Source organism: Cervus canadensis, chromosome 6 (assembly GCF_019320065.1).
Source record: "Cervus canadensis isolate Bull #8, Minnesota chromosome 6, ASM1932006v1, whole genome shotgun sequence".
Lineage (NCBI taxonomy): Eukaryota > Metazoa > Chordata > Mammalia > Artiodactyla > Cervidae > Cervus > Cervus canadensis.
Window position 1 is genome coordinate 52,158,681 of NC_057391.1, and position 26,335 is coordinate 52,185,015.

Here is a 26,335-nt window from a genome sequence, read left to right on the forward strand (position 1 = left end):
TTATAATTTACATTTGAGAATATAATTCTCCAGCTAGGAAAATAAACTCCTTTCCTATGCTAGTTAATGAACAATAATTGATTTTTCAGGTTGCAAGTAACTTCACTCTCCAAGTTTATTACTCAACACATGATTACACAAGACAATGCAACCTGTTAGATAAAAAAGGATACAGTACATTAAGACAATACCTAGCACATCACTGAGCACCTAGCCTATACTAGATGAATAACTTCTGTTAGATTCATACCAGAAGCAACCTCAATCCTCAGCCATAGTGGTACATTTGCACAAGAGGTTCTGTTACAAAATTTGCACAAGTTCTGGATAAGATAGAAGACAGGAGGCTGAAAAGAACAACAGCAGGTGTTTCAGAAGATGCAAAGTGCTCTGGTGATAACGTTTAAGAATTATTTAGACCATCTTAAAAAACAGAGGGACAGGGTACTAGCTTCCTATATGCTGCTATAACAAAGTACTACAAATTTTTTGTTGGTGGTAGTAGTGTTGTTTATTTGCTAAATTGTGTCTGACTCTTCACAATTCCTGGAGAAGGAAATGGCAACCCACTCCAGTATTCTTGCCTAGAGAATCCTGTGGATGGAGGAGCCTGCTGGGCTGTTGTCCACAGGGACGCAGAGAGTCAGACACGACCGAAGCGACTTAGCATGCACGCACACATTGGAGAAGGAAATGGCAACCCACACCGGTATTCTTGTCTGGAGAATCGCAGGGACAGAGGAGCCTGGTGGGCTGCCGTCTATGAGGTCACAGAGTCGGACATGATTGAATCGACTTAGCAGCAGCAGCAGCTTCACAATTCCATGGACTGCCCAACAGAGCAGCCCACCAGGTTCCTCTGTCCATGGGATTTCCTAGGCAAGAATACTGGAGTAGGTTTCCACTTCCTTCTCTAGGGGATCTTCCCAATCCAGGAATTGAACCCATGCCCCCTTCATCTCCTGCATTGGCAGGCAGATTCTTTACCACTCAGCCACCTGGGAAGCCCTTTACTATACATTTAGTGGCTTAAAATAACACAAATGCATTATCTTACAGTTTTGATCAAAAGTTCTAAAACCAAGGTATCATCAGGGTGTGATCCTACTGTTTGCTTTTGGGGAGAATCAATTTCCTTGCCTTTTCCAGTTTCTAGAGGCTGAAGCTTCCTGATTCCTTAGCTTGTGGCCCCTTCCTTACATGATTCTGACCTCTGCTTCCTTTCTTCTCATCACATCTCCTTTTTTGAATCTAACACTTCTGTTTCCTTTAAAAGGACCTTTATAACTACACTGGTTCCACCCAGATAATTCAGGATAATCTCATTTCAAGATTCTTAATTCAATCACACCCACAGAGTTCCTTTTGTTAAGTAAGTTAGGAATTCTCCAGGCAAGAATACTAGCGTGGATATCCATTCCCTTCTCCAGGGGATCTTCCTGACCCAGGGATTAAACCTGGATCTCCTACATTGCAGACAGATTCTTTACTGTCTTAGCTACTATACTGTGCTTATTCACTCAGTTGTGTCCGACTCTTTGCCACCCCATGGACCGTAGCCCAACAGGCTCCTCTGTCCATGGGGACTCTCCAGGCAAGGATACTGGAGTGGGTTGTCATGCCCTCCTCCAGAGGATCTTCCCAACACAGGGAAGGTCTCCCACATTGCAGGCTGATTCTTTACCTTCTGAACCACCAGCAAAGCCCAAGAATACTGGAGTGGGTAGCCTATCCTTTCTCCAGCAGATCTTCCTGATCCAGGAATCCATCAGGGGTCTCCTGCATTGCAGATGGATTCTTTACCAGGTGAGTTACCAGAGAAGCTCAATATAGTCACAGGTTTCATGAATTAGAATGTATAGATTTTTGCAGGGTCATTATTCTGACTACCTTGGAGAGAGACAGAGAAAGAGAAGCAAATCCTAAAATATGGCATAACTTTATCTAGATGTCTCTCATCCCTTACCTGTTTAAGTAACAAATGTTGAAAAGTTAAAATTAAACATAGTGACTTGAATTGTTCAAAATCTGTTTTCTTTAGATTTCCCCTTCATGTTTAATCTTGTTGAATTTCAATAAAGGGTAATTTAGGAGATTATTTTAAATCAGGAGTACAATATTTAAGAATATAGCTCTGTAAGAGATTAGAAAACTAATGAATTAAGTGGAAACTAAGGAGCACATTAACCAGAATTAACTAGTTTGCATTAGATGCAGGAAGGAGGTGGGAGATGATTTCTGAGTCTAGAGACCCCAGGAGACCTTTCACAGTAATATCTAGGAATTGTCTATTTTCTGGAACTGACCTAAACATCCTCGCCAGGAGATCTTCTGGCACAAGGCCACAACAATTCAAGTATCTCTCACTACAAAGACTGGCACAGGCAATCTCTTGAATGCCTTTTGTTTTGTCCATTCGTGATTTCACAGAGGCACAAGCCAACAGAATTTGGTCTCTAGATTCTGCAATCACAGGTGATGAGCCCTGCAGTGAACTAAACACCCGGGTTCACCTTAGCCCTTTGAGTTATATATTGTTATCTGTTGTATGACTGGCTGTGGTGGCTCAGATGGTAAAGAATCTGCCTGCAATGCAGAAGACCCAGGTTCAATCCCTGGGTCTCAAAGATCCCCTGGAGAAGGGAATGGCAACCCAGTCCAGTATTCCTGCCCGGAGAATTCCATGGACAGAGGAGTCTGGCAGGCTACCATCCATGGGGTCACAAAGAGTCGGACACAACTAAGCAACCCACAATCTCACTTCCACTGTTATATGGAAAAAAATATTAAAAGCATCTTTTCATACACACACACAAATTTACAAATGATAACAACATGACTGTACTGTATGTCACTTTCTAACAACTAAAGAACATAGAACTGAGAATTTTTGTTAACCAACATAAGATGTATGCTTTGACAAAAACATAAATCTCTCTATGGCAGAGACCTGGAAGTGTGTGGAAAAGTCAAACTCCTAGTGATAATCAGCAAAATACCTACTGTATCCAACAGAAAACAAAACATAAGAATATCAAAAAAGGAACATTTTTCAATCTATAAAAATATTGACATGTATTCCCATTGTAGAGAGAAATTGTGACAGTATTATTAATTTTCCAAGTTAATTGAAATATTTAATAAATATTTAAATTTAGACTAGCTACAGTTTCCCTCGATAATAAAATCATTAGCCTCAGTAAGTTGTTCACCACTATCACACTAGGAATATATGCCAGGTACTAAGTCATGGCTTTATGACTAATACCAGTATAAGACCTCATTTTCTTTGCCCAACTTCACCAGCTTATTTGTTATTATTTAATTTATTGAATGACTCTGAAATTAAATATAGATCAAAAGACTTATTAATAATAACCCATCAAGTGTGGACTAGCAAAGCTCTTTTTAATTAGGGGTGTGTCCTGTTACCCACATTGGCTTTTCTTAGACTGTATGAAGCTGACATATCACAGTCAGCAATCTGAATCCACTCATGTTACAAAGGGTATTGACTGATGTGAGCACTTCAGTTCTCATTAAAGAAGTTCGATGTTTATAATCTAAACTATAAAGAAGCCTTCAAAGACAGAGATTTTGAAGCATATTTGAAATCATTACATGATTATTAATGACTAGCACGTAATGAACATTTGTTTTCTGTATGTTATATATTGTGTGAAATGCTTACATACACTAATTCACTGAATACACGTAACACTGAAATGAGGTGGACATTGTAATTATTCATTCATATGAATGAAAAAAATTTATAGATGTTAATAAACCTGCCCAAAGATGTACTGCTGAATACCTAGTTAGCTAGAATTCCAGACATCAGAACCTTACACCAGACTTAAAGTTCATGAATTTCACTTCTAAATTTAAAAAGAGGATGAATAACTCCTGATCTTTGTAAGATCTCAGAACACATCAATCAAGGATATCCTGGAGCGATCAACCACTTAACACGAGACTGTACTTTAACATTCTGTTATTTGAAAGAAGGAAAAAAGTAGTAGCATGCATTATCATGAGGATTTAACAACATTCTTCCTAGTCATTCTTCATAGTTTTCTATATTCTATCTGTGCCATTTCCATTTAACTATCAACTTGTGCAGAGTTTAATCTCTAATCTATATACCAGTCTCAGACTTTCACTGATGATCCAGTCCCTCATTTCTAGAAAACTATCCAACATTATATTTGACTAACCACTTCATATTTTCCCCCAGCTAAATATGCCTAGAGTAAAACTCATCATTTAATTTCTCATAAAATAGTCCTTATGCTTTTTATCCATAATATTTCAAGTCTTCCAATTGTCTGGTTTCCAGTATATTGACAATTTCAAACTCAATCTTCATACAAATTTTTTAAAAAAAGTTCAAATGCCCTCCCTGATTCCTGATTGTCTAAAACTTTCTCTAAGGATAAGCTATGCAGATAACATAATATACTAGGGAAGAAGATGCATTTGGCATTTCCCCTGATTCTGGTGAACCAGCACATCCTTTGCGTATTTGGAGTTAGAAAAGTAGCTTAGAAAACAAAAACCCCAAGCTTCCCAACTGATGTTCAAGGTCCTTCCCAATCTGGCACTGGATGATCTGGTGTCCCAGTATTACCTCTCAAGACCAGCCTATTCATCTACCAAAATGGATCCCTAATTCCCATGTCCAAGTCACTGTGAAGTAGAACTTAAATACCAAGAGATCATTCATATATATTTTAGCCACAAGACCACCTGCTTTTTCTTTCCTGTTTTCAATGATCACTTATAATTCACATTCCAGCATTATCCCCTCAACTAATTTCTCAGCTAAATGCAACACGCATAAAGAGAGAGAAGGCCTTATGTTTTACATCCTCTAATCATAAACAATGCTTTTGCACTTGGTGTAAAATGTGTTGACTTATCTCTGAAATTATACAGTCCTCCTTCTAAGTCTTTCCTCTACTCAAATCTATTGATATTTATATTGTGTCAAATTTTTACTGTGTTTACATTATCTGGTCCAACAATCTCCATACAATTTCAATGCTAGAGGAGCTTAGAAATTATTGTATCAGAATGTTTATTAGACAGTTCTATTGTAGCCTGCTCAGTTGTGAACATGAAATAACTAAAGTATATTAATAAGACACATTGCCATTAGGGAGGTGTTCAATGGTGCGATGCAGGAAGTGTTGAGTTTTAAGCCATGATAAGATCTGTTTTCAGCTGACTCCAAGAGGTTCATCATTTCTGCTCAAGGCCCAGCTTTCAGCATCAGGAAAAAAGAAACTTATCTCAGTTGAGATGATAAGCCTAATATCTAGTGAATAAAAGCAGAGACATGGACTATAATATATGCTAAAAGGGAGGAAGTATCTACCACCTCTTTAGTCAAATATCAAAAGTCTTTAGAAACGAGATGTAGCCCAGCTGAGTTCTACTTACTCTAGCTTCCTTAAAGGGACAAGAGAAAATATTTCTGTTCTACCCAAGCTTCTCCTTCTCACTCTCAGTTCAGATCAGAAATGGATCCGTTCTGATCTCCATTCTCTCTTAAGACTCCTCTCTTCTCTTTTCCTTTGTTATTCTTGAGATATGACCTTTGTGTCTTCCAGAGGCAATCATGTCTAAGGAAAAATGCTGAGCAGAGAGCTGAAATAGATAACTACTTCTCTAAGTATGAATCTGTGCATTTTCTCAGGCAGAGCCTAGAGGAGCAGAGTTGCATAGATAGAAGTATATTGCCTAATTTAATTCTCTTAACGAACCTTCTAGTGAGGCTACACATGCATTACAGGTACACTAATCTTAGTGGTCACATGGGGCAGCCAGAATCCCTCAGCCCCACTAGGGTGGCCACCTCATCCCAGTTTGCCCAGGGCTTTCCTGGGGTTAGCATGAAAGCTCTATGTCCTCAAAACTCTGCAGTCCCAGGAGACACCATCTCTGGCTATCATAAGCAAAGCTTTTATTTTTCCTTTAATGTATCATAAAATGATTATGTCTGCGTGTGCTAGGTGAAAAAGTTGAGATGTATTAAACAATCTTGAGAGCTACATGTTATGGTTACAATCCGCATTTTTCAAATGACTCACAAATTAAATGACTCTCCCAAACTCACCCTGGTAATAAGTGATGTGGTCAAGATTTAAAACTAGGACTTCTAATTCCAAATCCTGGGTATTCACTGTCACACCACATCGGCTTTTAGCTCAGAGATGCTGCAGGATTTTCCCCTCCTCAAGTCCCAGTGGCTAAACAGGAAAACTGAAAATATCATCCCCTTACTTGCTCTCTGTCTCTAAATTTGTACCCTTGGAGCTGTCTGTACCCAGTTGGTGAGGGAGCAGGATGGTTCAGCAGTTTCTCTTGGATGCCAAAGTCACATGTATCCTTTTTCCTCCTTCCGAGCTACTTATACAACTTTTAAGACTGGATAAGGACACAGACACACATACACAGACACACACACACCTTTCTCTGCTGTTCAGATCTCAGGCTGAATTGCCATGTCAGGCCACTTTTTTTTCACTTTTGATGACTTTTCACGTAAACCGCCCTGTGTTTCTCTGAATTGCGCTGCAGATCACTTTCATTACTGCTAATGCAGTCTTCCCACCGAACACATCTAAGTCTAAACCCTCAATTACAAGTACTCCCCTCAAACTTTGTATAAATCAATGAAGGCAAATGCATACATGGGCAAGAGATTTCACAGATTTTACCACATTGGTCAAATCTGACTCTCAGTTCTGATCCAGACAATATACTCTATTGTATATAATCTGAGGTTTCATCCATGACTTTGGTCCTTCCTGTACTTTTAAATGTAGAATATATATATATATATATATATATATTTATTATAGAAAAATAAAAAAGTGTATAGAACATATAGATAAAAGGAAATACGTAAATCAACAAAAAATCTCAAATCCCCAAATCCAGCAAAAGATAGCTGTAGCAAATATTTTCAGCCCACTTTTTTTTTTTTTTTTAACTCTTCAGCACTTACATTTCCAGTGAGACAAACTCAAAGGCCAACTGTATTTCCTCACTTCTGACATTTCTGTTTTTCACCTATGTGAAGCTTATAAGGAACACTGTACTTCTCCCATGGTATACCTGGATTAATTTGCATTTCCAGAAGAAATTTTATGTCTCCTTTTTTTTTTTTTTAACCTTTCTATACAGTAAGTTCCCTACATATGAACCTTTAAGTTGTGAACTTTTGAAGATGTGAGACTGTGTTCACAGGTCCAATCACGCAAGTTAGTTTATTTGAGGAGGCACTGTTTTTGAGGAACAGGATCCAAATGTAGAATGGTACAAGGTTGCAGCAGCCATTCAGAATGCAATCCAGTGCTACTGTGTCATCTATGAAGAGGAAAAATGGGCTACTCCCCAGACATCAACAGATCATTTTTTCCAAAAAGGTAGATAGAATTGAATCCAGCAAGGAATCAGAACCCGTGCCATCAACAACAGGCTAGAGTGAAATTGCAGCTTGACCTCCATCTCCTATTGCTGTTGACCCTGCTGCTCTACCATCTCCCACCTTCTCCCCCTCCTCCAATCAATAATTTTTCTTACCCATTCACTCTATGCCAACCCCTGTGTGCCAGCTGCTGCACTGTACTACTGTACCTTTCAAGGTACTGTACTGTGAGATTAAAAATATTTTATTTTGTGGTATTTTATGCATTAGTTGTACGAGAAGTATTAGAAACCTATTACAGTAGAGTGCAATATAGCTGATTGTGTTAGTTGGGTTCCTAGGCTAACTTTGTTGGACTTACAAAAAAATTGGACTTAGGAATTCACTCTCAGAATGGAACTCATTTATATATAGGAGACTTACTGTACTTGATACAAACACTTGCATCTTATTAAACTTGGGGATTCTTCTGAAACATGAGATTCTGTAGTTGTCACCTGGAACAAGTATTTCAAGTATTGCTTCCTGAAGGAATATTTATATGTTAAGTTGATAAGGTGGATGATGTGACACTATGTGAAAAGATTTACACTCAGACCATTTTGAGCAGCAAAGGCTTCTATCCATCTCTGCTTTGGCCTTTCCTACCCAGGACCTTAGAATCTAAACATCAAGATAATGAGCAGGATTTGCAATGATGTTTATCATGGTTGACAGAGTTATGTAAAAACACTCCAAGCAAAAGACATGTCTGCCATGCCTGAGTGCACTTGCTTCTAAAGACTAACGTGCATTTAAAAATTAAGTTTCTTATACTTTTGGCAGATGAGTCTGCTATGTTAATGAAAATTATAAAGGCTTCTGAATATAAATTCATAGTTTCTTCCCCTCATTGTCATCACCTAGTAGTTATTGTTCAACCACTATGCTCCCAGAACAACTGAGTCATTTTAACAAGACACAGAACTTCAAAGTTAGATATATTATTCAAAAGATTAATATATATAATATCTGTAGTCAAGCATTCAAAATTTCAACTTACCTGTTCAAACCCATCTTCCACTTTTCTCCTGCATATACTATGACATGTTATTGTCCATACATTTTCTTGCCTGTGATGCTATTTAAGTTTTTGAACTGCTTTCTGCTCTGATGTTTCTATATGCACATATTGAAATCCTACCAAACTTCATATCCCATTTCAACACCATCTCCTCATAAAATCTTTCCTGGTAACTCCAAATCAGAACTATTTTCCTTTAATAAATTTTCAGAGAACTATATCCACTGGAAAAGTGAAGTCACCCTTAACCCTGTATTATAGCTGAGGTAATTGGTTTAATGCCAAAAATTAGATTCTGCTATTTTCATGGTAATTTTTATTTTTATTATTCCAAGTAGAGAGAATATCATTTTATAAGTGAAGGTAAACACATGAAATAGCATTCTATTTTCTTCAAATTCTAAGTGTGTAATTTTGAATAATATTTAATTATAGGCAAACGTAAGTATGGTAGATCAGATAAATGTCCTGAATTCTTTTCTCTCATAAAGAGTCAGGGTCTATTTCCATGTTCTTTGAGTCTGAGCTGACTATTACTTTTTCTGGACAAAAGAATGTAGCAAAAGTGCAGGTTGTCAGTTTCAAGCCTGGCCTAAGGTTGCCTTGCTGCTTCCACTTGTTTTCTTAGAATCCTGTCTCTGCCATATGAACAACCTTCGTCTGGCCAGCTGGATGAAAAGTGACATATAGCCCACTCCCTTCTGTTGCCCAGATAATAGCCAGACACCCATAGACATGTGAGAATCAGCCCCTGTCCAGCAGACCATATGTGCATAAGTGAATGCAGACAAGATCAGTTAATCATTGTTTTAAGCTACTGAATTGCAGGGTGGCTCATTACAGAGCAACATCTGTATACCAAGATTATATTAGGATATTAGGATAAGAGGTAATAGATTCTTGAAACTGGAAGAATTTTTAAAGAATCAAGCATCTGATACCTATATTTCCTTTGCAACATTTCTAACAAGCGATCACTCAAACTATTTAAATATCTTTGGAAACAGAGAATTTCGTTCTTCACAAAATCTTACTATTAGAAATTTCTTCTCCTATTAAGAAGACTGCCTACTCATAATTTCACCAGCGATCCATGATTTTCCCTCTGCGAAGTTTGGGATGATTTAATCACTTTCCCACATCTAATCTTTTAAATATCTGAAGACCTTGAATACATTCTCTCCAGAACCTTCCTTTTTTCAGGTTCAGTGTCCCTGGCTCACTGATGGCTTTTCATATGGTGTGACTTGAGATCCCTTTTCAGCACACTTGTTTGATCGACAAACCTTCTATTTTACCTACACGCTGTGCAGGTGCTGGTCCCTGAACTGAGTGCACAGTCCTGAGAGGCAGGGGAGCTGGGAATGCCACAGGGCCTTCCGTCCTGTTTGGATTCTGCACATCTCTCCCTGGGCTCTCCAGGGACTTGCCCTGCAAGCTCACCATGCTACCATCACAATCTGACTTAATCTGCTACTAGATTCAATGAACACTTTGAATTTTTTTCATGTGTCGATATTCAACTGTATTTCCTCTCTTCTACAGAGTCTGAGTTCAAGGCCCCCCGCCTACCCCTAAATGTGACAATTAGGCTGCTGAGAAACACTCCAGGTCTTTTCTCCTTTCAGATACATGATAAGAGCACAACAACCCTCCCCTTAAACTAGCCATTGCCACATGATTTGCTTTGTTCATTGTAGTATAAACAGGAAGGAAACATGTCACGTCTAACAAAGAGTTTTAAGAGTAAGAGCGCAGTTTGTCACTGCCTACTTCCCTTACAGTGAAACCATGAAAACATGTGTTGAGAATTTGCCAGCCTGGTTCCCTGGGTAGCTATCAAGTGCATCCTCCTTCCATGTTTTATATGCATTGAAAATGTACTATGGGTAAGAATTATTTGATTAATACAAAAAAACTGAGAAGGATGGTGACTTATTGCATAGTAACCTGGTTTATCCTGACTCATACACTATTTTAACTTCATCTTACCAAATTCAGTTGTAATATGTGAAAATCTTAGATATTAATTCCATTATCTAATAACACTAACTATTTGACCAACAATGTCACCCACAAATCCTACAATCAGATCTTTCACATTTCCATTTAGTTCAACTAAAAATAATCAAAGTGCCGGTGCTCAGTCATGTCCGACTCTGTGACTCTATGGACTGTAGCCCACCAGGCTCCTCTGTCCACTGGAGTTCCCAGGCAAGAATACTGGATTAGTCTGCCATTTCCTCCTCCAGGGGATCTTCCTAACCCAGAGATCAAAACCGTGTCTCCCGTTTCCTGCACAGCAGGCAGATTCTTCACTGTTTCAGCCACCAGGGAAGCCTAAAGTCAATTCTTAAAGCACCCCACTAAGACAGTCCACCTGATTCACTAGTCATCACACTTTGGGTTTGGTCATTCAATTCATCATTAATTTATCTTAGTGATATTATGAAATATATATTCCTAAAAGATATTTTAGAAACCCTTAGCAAATATTTTCCTGGAATCTAGAAATGTATCTACAACTTTTATTTGATACACCTACTTAGAAACCTTATCAGACCAATACATAATGTAACATTAAGTTCAAAATATATAATTACAAAGAACTGATGGAGACTCAAGCTTCATTTATTTGCAAATTACATTAGTTTGGCATACTAGTAAAGTGGTCAAGTCCTAGAATAACATAGGCCTAGTTCAAACCTCAGTTCTAATGATCATTAGTTCACCTTGACCATGTTAAATATCTCTAAGCCTCAGAAACCTCATTTGAAAAATAATTATAACATCTACCTCAAAAAGTTGTGATGAGGTTTAAAGAAAATCACACATAGTGCTTAGATATGGGCTTGTTATACCTTAACACTAGGGAAAGTATTTGTTGTTATAATGAATTTGAAACATCAGCCCTATTTTTTAAATATCTAAAATGTTTCCTTACATTTATCCTCTATTTTATATTATTTTTAAGTGTTAAGAAGGAATAAAGACCAGTATCTTCCTCAGTTCAGTCACTCAGTTGTGTCTCTTTGCAACCCCATGAATCGCAGCACGCCTGTGCATCATCAACTCCCAGAGTCCACCCAAACCCATGTCCATTGAGCCAGTGATGCCATCCAACCATCTCATCCTCTGTCGTCCCCTTCTCCTGTCCTCAATCTTTCCTAGCATCAGGGTCTTTTCAAATGAGTCAGCTCTTCACATCAGATTGCCAAAGTATTGGAGTTTCAGCTTCAGCATCAGTCCTTTCAATGAACACTCAGGACTGATCTCCTTTAGGATGGACTGCTTGGATCTCCCTGCAGTCCAAGGGACTCTCAACTCCTACTAGTCTTCAATTTAGAATTGGTTATATCTGAAAATCATGGTTCGATTAACAAGCTGCTCAATATTTAAGAACATATGGGGGATTAAGCAAACTTGTTTACTTCAAATGAGATTATGAAAGCAAATTATTTTGGTGAGCAGTGACTATTACTGTGTTTTTCTTTCCTTTTTTTTTTTTTTCTCTCCTCTATTGTCTGCCTTTGGGCTTCTCTGGTGACTCAGCAGTAAAGAATCCTCCTGCCAATGCAGGAGACACAGGTTTGATCCCTGGGTTGGGAATATCCCCTGGAGAAGGAAATGACAATCCACTCCAGTATTCTTGCCTGGGAAATCCCATGGACAGAAGAGCCTGGTGGGCTATAGTCCATAGGGTCCCAAAAGAGTTGGACTTGACTTAGAGACTAAACAACAACAAATATCTGTCTATAAGAGGAAACCTGTTATTTACCTTCATAGAATAAGGTATTCATTTATTAAAAGATACTTAAGACACCATTTAATATATGCTTTATTGGCATATAAAATGATCAAGCTCATTTTTTCCCCCTAAGATAGTTTATGTATGTTAGATGTAGAGAATAGTCAAATCAATTAATCTTTGGAAAGAACCCTCAGGTTAAGGATGCATGGTAATCATAATTGCCATGTTACCTAGAGGCATTATTTTCAATGCTTTTTGACTAATAACTGGTAATTTTCTAACACAAGCCTTTTTTTCTGCTCAATGTAACAGATGATATTTTCCATAGTTACTGAACGAGCACTGTTTTAAAACTGACTACCCAATTACTATATTCATAAAGGATTATCAGTGATTTTAATTTGTTGCTTTTCAAATACATAAAATAACTGGAAGGCATTCGAACATTAAACTTGATTCTATTTAGTGTATCTTTAAAGATTCATTGATTTTCTAATGAATTTAAGCCAAGCGAGAGACTTAACTCAAAAGATCTGTTTTAAAGAACTGAAAATGCACAGTAATACACAGATGTTCAATAAGCAAATTAAATACAAATCAAGCTTTAGAAAAATATGCTTCTACATAGCAATTTTTTTCTCCAACAAATATGCTCTCCTAAGGTTTCTTAACTAGGAATTTCTTTTTCTGAGGCTAGATTATCCCTAGGAACTGCTACATTAATGAGGTGGGTCCTCCTGCAATACTTGAGGTTAGAAGAGAGGATGGCAAGTACCAGCTTGAAAGATATTTTGGTTTTCAGATGAGGAGTCTGGAAGAAGGAAAGCATTTCTGAATGGGAATCACAAAGGTGAGAAAAGATATGGCCTCAGGGGCTAGAGGGTGTAGATTGCAACTTCAATCCCTAAAGCTGAGGTGGCTTTACCAAAAGCTAGTCTTTGGAAAGTGTGCATTATCTGGGATTTATTTAAAGACCATTTCAAGTACAGTGAGCTGGGATTGGGCTTTCAGAAACTAGGGAAAGACAGACTTCTTGTTGGGTATGTTTTTGACTGGCAGTCACTGAAAGTTAAAAGGGAAAGCAGGCCCTTTCTGAGGAGCCAACCAGTGCTGTGTGAAACAATTATGGAAAGCAAAGTTTCAGAGTTGGTAGCGGTTGTGGTTTCCTTCCCTTGAATGAAGGGCTGCATCCAGGGCTGATACGGATGAAGGATCGTAAGCATATTCTCAATCAGAAATGGAAACCCATCTTTCTTAAAAACGAGAGCGGCCTTTATGTGATGATATTATTGCTCAGTTGTGTTCGATTCTTTGCGACCCCATGGATTGTAGACCAGCAGGCTCCTCTATCCATGGGATTCCCCAGGCAAGAATACTTGAGTGGGTTGTCATTTCCTCCTCCAGGGTATCTTCCTGACCCAGGGATTGAACCCACATCTCCTGTGTCTCCTGCATTGCAGGCGATTTTTTTACCCTTTGAGCCATAGAGAAAGTTACGTGATGAATAAAACTCTGCAACCCAGAATGATCCTGAAGTTGCATATTCTTATGAACAATTTAATAATACAAGTATAATCTGGCTAAGGAATACTCTATGCACTGCTTTATCAGCACAGAAAATGGTCTCATTTAGAGTAGACATCAGGTCTTTTGTGGATGGAGGAATCTTTTCATTAAAATCATTACCAGATTTGAGAGTCTTACACAGTATCCCTGCATTGAGTGTTCTTCTGCATTTGTAGTTTACTACTGAGTCAGAAAAAATGTTAAGCTACAAACTAGGCCAGAAGATGAAAAAGGTGTCAATCTCTATCTTTGTGAACTATAAGCTAGTAGTAATGAGGTAACAATTTCATTTTCTTAATCCTTTGAATGAGTTCTATGAATTATTTGCCAACATCTAAGTAGGAAAAAATACACCTAGAAGAAATTATTTATAATTTACTCCAAGAAAACTATGGTGTTTATAAATCTGGTTCAGACTGCAGTCAGTAACAAATCTTCCTTCCACAGATGTTATGTTAACATATATTTCCTATTAACAGAGTCTAAGGATGTGGTCCTGGTATTTTGTAGTTTTGTAGGAAAACCTGGTGGTTTTCCATACATTGAAGGAGTCAGCCTAGTGGCTGGGCTTTGTGGTGAACATAAAAATGGACTCTCTAATAACTAAGATTTTCTCATTGGAGATATTGAGGAACTTATGAGTCTAATGAAGCATTTCAGCTCAACATGAACTAGGAAACTCATAGCTGGTTGTAGGCCAAAGTTAGACAGGCAGGGGGTTTTTTGGTGTTTTTTGTTTTGCTTTGTTTTTGCCACAGGAAACTAATGGCTTAGTAATAATTTTTTGATAAATGAGTTTTAGAAAGTTGATGGCCTTACTGATGTCAGCTTTCCTAGCTAAGACGTTCTCTGTTCAGGCTAGATCTTGGTTATAAAATATAATGTGTCTGCTTGGCAAGAGGACTGCAGGCGGAGTGCTGAGCACTAGAGGACCCCAGTCTCACATGAGGTTATTTTCTAGCTGCTATCACTATGCAGTGGCATAACTATGTCTGACATTAGTTATGAGATGCCAGGTTTCATTCATTCTATAGTGGATTAAGCAAGATGACTCCGTTTATTACTTTTATAAAGAACAAGGTGAAAAAGATCACTCAATGATTAATCATAAAAATTCTCCTTGCAAGTATGGAGTTTACTAGAGGAAATCTTTAATACAGTGTGAATTTATATCTAGAGTGTTGTAAAGTGGTGAGGTTTTCTGATAGAAGGGATAAAATTTATCTTAGCATAATTAGAGTAATATTTTATAAATTTTCTCAGCAGCATCTTTAAACATTACTCCAAAATAGAAAAGAAGATTCATAATCCAAAGCAAAGTGTCCTCTTAATCAGCTGGGGTTATATTTTCTATGAGAAAAATTGCCTGGTGATTTTTTTTTTTTTCTGTTAAGAGCTTAGTAACACTGAGTTTGAGAGATGTTTAAGTTTCTTTTAAAACTCAGTACTTCTCATACGTGTCTCCTCCTCAATCCACAGTTATTTCAAGAATACTTTTTTCTTAAAATATGATAGACCCACGTCTCTTAAAAAATAATTCTAACCAATGATCTAAGAGACTGTCATTCTAAACCAAAATGAACTTATGAATGAGGTCCTAAATGGGCAAGACACTATCATAAACTTTATAAAAGGAAACCCAAATAACAAAAGACAGACTCTGTGCCTTTAGAGAGCTTAAAATCAAGTAGTCAAGGATATGAATCTTGTGAAGGTTATGTAACTTAAGAAATTAATATATGCCATAGGAATGACATGTAAGAAAAGGGAGTAATACTACTTTGTTGTAAAAAGAGAGAAACAGAAATCAGGAAGGACATTCAAAGCCATGTACAAATAGCCATACTTTATATTGCGGAAATGAGGATCCATTAGACATATTTCAGTAGAAAAGGACTGTGCTTTAAGGAGATGGGCTTCCCTTGTGACTCAGCTAGTAAAGAATCCACTTGCAATGCAGGAGACCTGGGTTTGATCCCTGGGTTGGGAAGATCCCCTGGAGAAGGGGAAGGCTACCCACTCCAGTATTCTGGCCTGAAGAATTCCATGGACTAACCAGTCCATGGGGTCACAAAGAGTTGGACGTGACTGAGCCACTTTCACTTTAAGAAGATTAGCCTTTAACCACATACATACAGACTGGAATTAATGTAGAAGAATAAACTGATGCAGGAAGATCAGTTAGAAGATAACCTTGTAATTGCCTAGATAAAATGTATTGAAAACTAAAACGAGGCTGATGGCAACCTAAGTTGAAAAAGGTACAGGTGTGGTGATTGAATTGCTGTACAACTCTGAATTATGAAAGCAGATCTGTTCGCATCTGATGACCCATATGTAACAGTGAACAGCCCTCTTCTGAACTGCGGTGTTGGAGAGGACTCTGGAGAGTCCCTTGGGCTGCAAGGAGATCCAACTAGTCCATCCTAAAGGAGATCAGTCCTGGGTGTTCATTGGAAGGACTGACGCTGAAGCTGAAACTCCACTACTTTGGCCACCTCATGTGAAGAGTTGACTCATTGGAAAAGACCCTGATGCTGGGAGGGATTGGGGGCAGGAGGAAAGGGGGACGACAGAGGATGAGATGGCTGGATGGCATCACCGACTCGATGGACATGAGTTTGGGTAAACTCCGGGAGTTTGTGATGGACAGGGAGGCCTGGCGTGCTGCGATTCATGGGGTCACAAAGAGTCGGACACGACTGAGCGACTGAACTGAATTGAACTGAATCTTAACTCAGTTCTCCCTAAATCTATAGTGCCCTCCTTTACCAAATCCCCTGGGAGGAAATAGAGTTCTTCCATGAAAACAACTAACTGGAAAGTGAAAGAAAAAGGCTTCTATTTTGTCCCAAAGAGTGATTTGCTATTGTGAGTGAAGCAAAGTTATGTGAGGGCTGTCATTTACTGCTTTGTACTTGGCAAACCTGGTTGACAGCATGCAAGGATATTTATGCATGATGGACCACTGACCTAGCAAAGGGTTTATAGCAGTGGAAAGAACTGTTGTCTAGACTTAGGAGAATTTCTGGCCTTTTCCTTTAGAAGAAAGGAAATTACCTGAGGGGGCACAGAAGAAATTAATTTATGGGCTAGATAGGGAAAAAAAAAAGTTCTCAGTTACCAGGGTAACTATGAGACAAGATGGGTTAAGAGCTCCTTAAGAGTAAGAACAATCTTAGCTTCTGCGTTAAATGACTAATTTCATGCCAGACAAAACATGGAGGTCGAGACTAGCAGTGGGGAAGAAGGCATTAAGACAGAATATAGGATCCTAAACTTTATAGAGAATATAAAAGCAACGTGAGAACTATGAAAAATATGAAACAGTATATTAAACCTGTTATATCCATATATTGTACAACCTAGTTTGCGTCCGGTGTAACAACTACAACAAAAATCATGACTTTAATCAAGGTAAACTTAAATACAAAGGAACTGTTCAGAATTCTGACTAATGATTGACTTGCTCACATTCACTAAGTTATTTGTTCATGGTAATAATTGAACCTTGGAAATCTTGGCACTTATTTCATATTTTTTAAAGCAATTTTATCTGTTTGAAAGGGAGGTCAACACAGAAGCTAATCTTTTTCTATTTGTCACATAGAAAAGATACTGCTCTTCAATAGTATGTCTCCATTTTCTCTTTTTCTTACATCTTTCAACATCACCTCTTTTCTAACAGGTTCAATAATCCTAGTAGTGGTTAGAAAGCAAACACCAGGTTCCTGGGGTTAAGGAGAGTGGCTATAGCATAGCTCAGAAGCACAGGCAGAATATAAATCTTTCTTAACATAGATTCAGAGAATTTATTTCCATGAGAACTACCATGATAAAGTTTGGTGACTGAAGAGAGAAGGGAACAAAAATGAGTCTCTCTTCTCTCAAACTACATGTGTTTTTCCTGCTACCCCCATCACTGTTTTATAGACTTTCCTGAATTTTGGTAGCACCATGACTGGTACCTCTAGACTAGGAAGGAAAAAGTATAGAGAGAGGCCTTGAAATGCTCCCCAGTATGCAATAAATAAAATTACTATACGCATATGTATAACTGATTCATTTTGTTGTACACCTGAAACACATACATTGTAAATCAACTAAACTTCAAAAAAAAAATTAAAAATAAAACCGGCTACAAACATCCAGGGAAAAGTGAACTTAAAGTTCACTTTAAGTGAAGCCCCAAGTTATTAAATTTATTAATATTAATATTAATATAATAATATATATAATATATAATATAATATTAATATTAAATATTAAATTAAAGCCCCAAGGGAGTGGCAGTTTAACTCTGAAAGTGATTCATGAAGGTACTTATGTGCCTTCATTCACTGTCACTGGTTAAAGAAGTGGCATCAAACTGACATTCAAATAATGTCAAATTATCAAATGCCAGGCAGCCACGGGCACGTATCACTCAGATATTCCTCAGAGAAATCTTCTAGGAGTAGTTGGATGACAGCCTTCAGTTAACACACCTCCAGGACCAACTGCAGCATTTATTTACCCAGGCCACTCTCTCCCCAAGCTGCTGCCACCCAGTGAATGGGCATAACAGACCAGCCGTGGATGCTCAGGGTGGGACTCCTCTCACAGCCAGCCTGTTCTCTGGGACTCCCCGCTGACTGACACTTCGCTGTAGTCTCATGCAGTTTCACTGCAGTCAGCTTAAGGCTTCTCATGCCTAGTTTTCCTTCCTCCTTCTCTTCCCAGGTTATCAGACCTGCATCATGGTTCAAGGCACTTCCTGCCTACCCCTGTTGTTTCTCCACTTTATCTGAGATGGTTTTCTCCCAATAGGTCTCGTATTTTTGTATCTTGGTAAGACCCTTAGCTTACATAATGACAAAAGCTACCAAACTCACAAAAATACTATAATGTAAAATGTTAAATGTATGATTTCACTGAAACAAGCATCTTTACAACCTTCTCTCTTTTTCTGTCCATCTTTACTCTCTCCCAATTCCTCTCCCAGAACCTGTCTGAATTATACTGTGACAGACAGGAAAAATAAAACTTTGGCATGTCTTTTCCAGCAACACTTACAGGAACTGTACAGAGAGATGAACAGAAATTAGCAGTATTGTTAACTACGTTACCTGGCTTCATTGTATATAGACTGTTATTGTATATTCATTGTACTTCACTGTATATAGACTGTTATTGACACTTGAGATGTGAGAGGGAAGGATAGCCGTGGTCTGTCTCTGAGTTGAGTAGGAGTGCTGAAGGCAGAGGGGTGAAGGATGCAGCAGCCTTGTCATGAAATAGCAACGACTCCCTGTTTTCAAAGTCGGCTCCAGTCTCAGTTTCAGTTTCCCAGGACAATAGAAATTTTAATATTAAGAATTATAGTGACAATTTGCTTTATTAAAATATATATTTAAATACTTATAGGGAAAGTAAAATAAGAAACAAATATTTCTGGAAGACAATTTGACTGAAAATTTGCATTTAAATGTATTCTTCAAGTTCTTCAGGAGGAATCTATTTTCAGGTAACAGAAAATTCTCTTTCTGATGACTAAAAATTATCACCCCTTTCCCATACCGCCATATTTCCAAAATCCCTTGCTAAGTCCATGAAGGAGGACGTTTCTAGAAAAATAATGTGGAAAGGATCAAAATGCAAAGATGAACTATTGTAGCTAGACATTTACACAGCATACACTTAACAAAACATTTAGGCAGACTAACTCTTTTGCACTGACAATGATGAAAGTCCATATTCAGACGTGAGATAGGAAAGCAAGTTGTTATTAAGTGATGAATGCCACAGGAAGGTAGGAACTGCAAGAACTGTAATATCATAAACTCAGATAAGTCTCTAAGACTATGACATACAATTTTTTTCCAAAATTAAATTGAAATTCAACTTATTTTCTAAGATAAATACTTCTACTTGATGTATCACACTGTCACTTTTTAGTAATTAAAGAAAGTATATATGGTTTAGTGCGGAGAGGATAATCCATTTACTACCTGACTTTTCTATAACTAATCCATAGTGAGCTTTTGCCACAGTCAGTTTTCATAACAGATTTAAATTATTGTGATATTCCAATATAAATGCAATTCCTCATGTATTTAAAGAGCATCAAAAGGACTGTATATATAGCAAATATCTTACTTATTTGAAAAATCCAAATAAAATGATTTTATTATGTTGGAGCTTTAAAATTGAAACAAAATTTTTCATATGGGTTACAGTAAATAGCATGTGGATGTTACTTACCAAGATTCATTTTAAAGGAATGAAAATACTATAAAACATAACTGAGACTATTTCTTTGCTGCAACCTAAAACATATATCTAAATTTTGCTTCTATTTCTATTATACACAGATGTGTTCAAATTGCAATACTTAAAAAATAATTTATTTATCGTGTGCATAAGCTTTGGTCCACACACTACACTTTGAAAACTGATTATACATCTGTTCTAGTATCATTTACAATAATGATGCTTAGAAATATTCTGGAAAAATTAATATAAGAATGAACAAATATTATATAAATATTTTGAAAAATTTCCATTACGTACAAATAATGAGGTGGAAAGTTTTCCAAAGTACTAATATGTTGTCAAGCAGTAAAAAAGAAAAGGTAAGGAAAGAGAAACCCACAAGTTGAAGATGAAGGACAGTATTACTGATTAAGGTCACAGACTCTGGAACTAACTGGGTTTGAACACTCACTTTGCTACTTACTAGCTGTACGAAGAGAAATGTCCTTTTTTTTTTTAACTGCTATATATATGGTGGTCAAAATAGTACTTACCTCAAAGAGCCATTGTAAAGAACAAATGAGTCATCATTTATGAAACAACTATGATGATACCCACTATTAAATGAACACTAAGTTACTGTTGATTTATAGAATGGCCGTGTGTTGGCATTTATGTTCAATGTACAGGGATATACAAAACTATTTATTCTATAAAAATATATACAACATATATGTATATTCATGTATATATGGATATATATATGCATGTATATGCAAGCACACAGAAAAAGGCCTAACAACACATGAGCCAAATTGTATCTTTAGGGGCATTAAAGTAGATCTTTGTTAAGTGTTTTACATAGAAAATATAATTAACACATTATTTTGTGGTCACATTTTAAATACTTTTATACACCCATCAAATGCAATTGCAGAAAATGATTACATTGATTGACTTATTGAAACAGAAAGATATTCTCATGCAAATGTCATTAAGTGCAAACAAGCATATCAAAACACTGTATTAACTGTACTAGTAATTAAAATTATATGGTTATGTCTTGTCTATGGAATGATCTATTCTGGCTAGGTGATTTCAATTTTCTTCTTTATATACAGATACATTTATTCATAATTAAACTTAAATATACACAAATCTATATACTTTTTAAAAAGCACCATAAAACTATTTTACTGCAAGAAGAAAGCAACAGCAAGGCAAGCTAATTATACCATCAGGCAACATTCTGCACTCAAAATACCTATGTTGAGAGCACAGCCAAGAAACATTGATGAATGGAATGAATTAGGAAGGTTATGAATGTACTCACCCACCAAAGGCCTGTAGTGCAGAGAATTTGGAAGCATCCACATCATTGCCACTTACTATCCGAGCCTTAAATGAAAATGGAGAGAAACAAAAGAAACAGACTTTTAGCATCCTATAGCTATGTACACATGAATTTGGAACACGCGTCAACTGCACTAGACACGTAACACCTAGTATGACAGATGCTAAGCAGGGTCAGCTCCAAGTCAAAGCTACTGTGTTTTTATGGGTGGAGGTTTTGAAATTAGCTGTCAGCATTCAAACAAAAGCACTGGCAGAGTCAAGGAAAATATCATATTCCAATACCATTTGCCCTTAAAACTTGGTATGTGCAGTGAAGATCATGAATCAGTCAGAGAGATCATGATTCACCAGACTTAACAACAGATGCTGCGTTTGACAGTAGCAGACCCCTAGGTTGGCAAGTGTAAGCTATAGTAAGCGAAGCTGGCAAGGTGTTATCTCTTCATAAAAGCAACAGATTGGGGCACACTTAAAGGACAACCAATGAATGGAAAGCTGGGATAACATGCACAGTTCACAACTAAAACCGAAGAACCAAAACAGGTCTAATATGTCACAAACAAACATGTACAAAAAGACAAGATCCCTCAGGAGGGAAGAAAAAGTATGATTTAAAACCTTTTCATCCACAGAACTGCTATCTGAAAGAGAATCAGGAAAAGAAGGAATAAATGTTAGATGGAGTACTTTTCAAGAAATCATTTAAACATATACATGAACAAAGTGTTAATGTTATATAGTTTAAAATTATAAATGAACCCCAAGGGAAGAAGGATAGCTGGTCCCTGCAATTTAATGAGTTGGAAAATGTGCCAGAATGCTTGAAAAGTATAAAAGGGTGATTACAGAGCTTAACAAAAGACAATGTGTCATTAAAAGAAAAGAACAGTTGAAGTATCAGAATGCCTAGGCTCCAGCTGGGACTCCACTACTTGCTAAGCACACTGGGCAAACTACCAAATGGTCTGGAGTCTAGACCTAACTCTGAAATAATAATTAATAATAATTAATAACTAATACTTTGCTTTTTGCCTCCTAACTTTGTGAAGAGGATCAATTAAGATCAATATATGTGAAAGTAAACCCCAGGTGACTATACAAATTAAAGAATTTTTATTATGGGATTATTTATTGCTTCTCATATCATAGAACTTTAGAACTAAAAGATTAAGTATATTTCACCTTGCAAATAAGAAATCTGATGCCTGAAGGGGTTAAATGACTTAAGATTCCCAAACCACCAAATTACAGAGTGATATACATCCAGGGCTTCTGACTCCCCATCTGCTGCTCTTTGGATTCAACGTTTCAAGTAAGTTCAACAAAACAGTGAGGGATGGTTGGTCCATGGTTCTCCAGTATAACTTAGGATAAAATCACAAAGTCAGTATTTCTCAGTTTCAACTGCTCATGGGCCTAAGTAGATGAATGATGGACTTGTGATTTTTCAAATTTTTTGTTTCTTTTTGAAACTCAAGTCTAAATTTTCAAGGGTCATCATAGCATGGCCCATTTCTAAATTACACAATGTTACTGTTTTTTAGCATAAAGCCAGAGGGATTTCCATGTGAATACAAGTTTGCAGAAAGCTAGAACTGGAGTTCTAAGAACCTTACAGTTCTTATATATCCCAGACCCCTTATTTTCACAGATGAGTCCCAGAGAGAGAACGATTTGCTCAAGGACATGTAATTCAATGATGATTTTTATTGATAAAAATCTGAAATTATTTGTTTTCTTGACCCATGAAATATGAACCAGTTACCATAACTAAATATTTTTGTGTAATATTTTGAAGATTTTACACTATCCCATGGTTATATCTTTGAATATAAAGCACAGTAGGCACAATTTAAAATAATAAAGCAATATGGCCATAAATATTTTAAATACTTCACAAAATACAGAAAATAAAATTCAGCACTGTATCAGAAGAATAAAATATCATAGCCATGAAGATTTTTTCAAAAGCATGATTTAAAAATCATTGACTACTATAAAATGACATCAACTGATCATAAAATACATATCTGCTTTTAAGTAGGAGCATACAAGCTATTTGATAAAATTTCAAAACCTTCCAAATAATTTTTAACCTACTTAGACTGGAATGAGTTGTTTCATATGCTGAAAAATGTCTTTCAGAATCAACGTAAGTGTAAAATATTAGGATATCCCTGTTATTAAAAGGCAAAAATGTCCACTACAATATTTTATTTCCATAAATCCTAACCAATAGAGTAAAACAGAAATAAAGAACATAAATGCTGGAAGGTAAAATACAAAGTTTTTATTTTTCAGAATTATAGTATTATACACTGAAAACAAGTCAAACCAAACTTCCTGGAAAACTATTACGATTAATCAAATAGACAGCAAATGAATAAATAACCAACACATCAAATAACAACATTATGGTATTTCCTACTAACTAGCAATAGCTAGTTTGGGAAACAATGATATTAAGTCTGATTTCATATATCTAGTATTTTGAAATAGTCCCCCATTCTAACTGGCATCTATATCGATCACATTTGACTGAATAAGGATAATCTTACAAAAGTTATTAATTTTCAGCTGCTAACTGTAGTAATTCATTAACTTTTCATTCATTGTTTCATTCAGTGTTCATTCATATTTTCACTGAATACATATTTTTATTAATTATCAATTAACCAATTTTGTTCACTTTGACTCCTTTCTTATCCCCTTTAAAACCTTTCTAAAATGGAAATATGATCATCTCCATTCTCTTTTAAAAACCCACTAATTTCACCCATTGCCCACTTGAGAAAAAAAGATCTTTGTCTACTGCAAATTCATGGCTCACCAGTCCTGATTCACATCCTATACTTTGGCCACAAGTAAATCTTTGCTATTTAGTTTTCATCCCATGCTCTTTTAAGTGTGAGCCTTTGCATTTTCAGTTTCTTTCCCCTAAAACAAGTTATCACTTTCATTATCCAGTTAACTGCCTCTCAGTCTTCAAAACTCAGTTGAAACATAACCCCTTTCCTGGAAACTTATCACTTTTCAGGGATTCATGATCTTTATACATAAGTACTATACAGTGCATATTCCCCTTGGCTAATCCTCAACTTTTCTCAGTTTCTTCATCTGAAATCCTTCTAGACAATGCCTCAGTGATAGTTTAACTTCTTAAACTCCCATTACATTCCTGAAACATAAGAGATGTCTAGTAAACATTTGCTGAGCACAGAATGTACAACCTTACATAAGCTATACCACTTTACTGAAATATTTAAAAATCTGTTTTAAAAAATTATTATTTCATCTTTTGATATAGGGAGGGTGAATTATTTTCTAACAGATTTACAGATATAATAGTTAAATCCTAATGGCAAGTTGTTGTAACTTGAAATTATCCTATTTTAAGTGTAACTAGGTTAACAAACAAGTAAAAACATGTAATTTTTTTTGTTTGTTTGACATGTAAGTTTTTTTAAAGGTGATTAATGAGGATGGATTACACACATATTAAAGTCTTTAACAGCTAAAATATCATCCTGGCAAAATAGAATAAAAGATTAGTAAAACATAAAGTTGGAGAAGGAAATGGCAATCCAGTCCAGTATCCTTGCCTGGAAAATCCCACGGACAGAGGAGCCTGGTGGGCTACAGTCCATGGGGCTGTAAGAGTCAGACACAACTTAGCAACTAAACCACCAACAACCACCACCAAAACATACAGTATAGCTAAGTAATACACCCCTATACATAAGAATTTAGTGAATAAGAGAGGACATATTGCAATCAAGGAAATAAAAAACACTAGTTACTAAAATGGTGCTTCAGTTCAGTTCATTCGCTCAGTCGTGTCTGACTTTTTGCAACCCCATGAATCGCAGCACGCCAGGCTTAGGGAGGTGTAAACAAGATGGCAGAGTAGAAAGACCTGAGTTCTCCCCCTCTCACCAAAATACCAAAACTACAAAGAACTGCTGAACAATCACTGAGAAGAAAACAAAAACACTGGAATCTACCTATATATATCCTATATCCAAAGATAAAGAAAAAGCCACAATGAGATGATAGGAGGGGTGCAATCACAATAAAGTCAAACCCATATCTGCCAGGTGGCAGACCCACAAACTAGAAAACAGCTATATCACAGAGGTTCTCCCACAGGGTTCACATCAGGCACCCCAGCCTGGAGGCCTATGATCAGAAAGAAGAATCCTCAGAATATCTGACTTTGGAGACCAGTAGTGTTTGATCAAAGGAATTCCACAGGTCTGAGAGAAACAGAAACTACTCCTGGAGGGCATGCACAAGATTTCATGTGCACCAGGCCCCAGGAGAAAAGGTAGTGAGTTCATAAAAGCCTGAGCCAGATTTACTTGCTGGCACTGAAGGGTCTCCGGCAGAGGTTCGCGGTGGGGTGGGGCGAGGCTTTCTGCAGTGAGAAAGATACCGCTGGCAGTAGTTCTGAAGAGTACTCATTGGCAAGAGCCCTCCAGAAGGTCACCATTTTCTCACCAAGACCTGGCCCCCCCAATAGCCTTAAGGCTGAAATGATTCAGACCAAACAACCGACAGGCTGGGAAAACAGCCCACTCCTCAGGAGGAAAGCTGACTAGAGTCTCCCTGAGCCCACAGCTGCTTAATAAACATAGCCCTTGACATGGCTCTATCCACCAGAAGAACAAGGCCAAGCTCCAATCACCAGTGGGCAGGAACCAGTTCCTCCCACCAGAAGCCAGCACAAGCCCCTTAGACCAGCCTTATCCGCCAGGAGGCAGGCAGCAGAAGCAAGAACAACTATAACCTTGCAGCCTGAGGAATGAACACTACAATCACAGAAAGTTACACATAATGAGACAGCAGAAGAAATGTGTCCAAGATGAAAGAACAAGATGAAACTCCAGAAGAACAACCAAGTGAACTGAAGGCAGGCTATCTACCT

General features: G+C 37.1%; 1 protein-coding gene across 5 annotated transcripts in view; it reads right to left on the bottom strand.

Annotated features, from left to right (window-relative positions):
- Nucleotides 1–26,335, bottom strand: part of UNC13C (unc-13 homolog C) — a 646,481-nt gene that overhangs the window by 446,922 nt on the left and 173,224 nt on the right. For all 5 annotated transcript variants that reach the window (XM_043471933.1, XM_043471936.1, XM_043471934.1 and 2 more), the window contains 2 exons: nucleotides 22,027–22,049; nucleotides 21,386–21,450 (listed from right to left, as the gene is read on the bottom strand). In XM_043471933.1, the coding sequence (XP_043327868.1) occupies nucleotides 21,386–21,450; nucleotides 22,027–22,049 (88 nt within the window). The remainder of the gene's footprint in view (nucleotides 1–21,385; nucleotides 21,451–22,026; nucleotides 22,050–26,335) is intronic.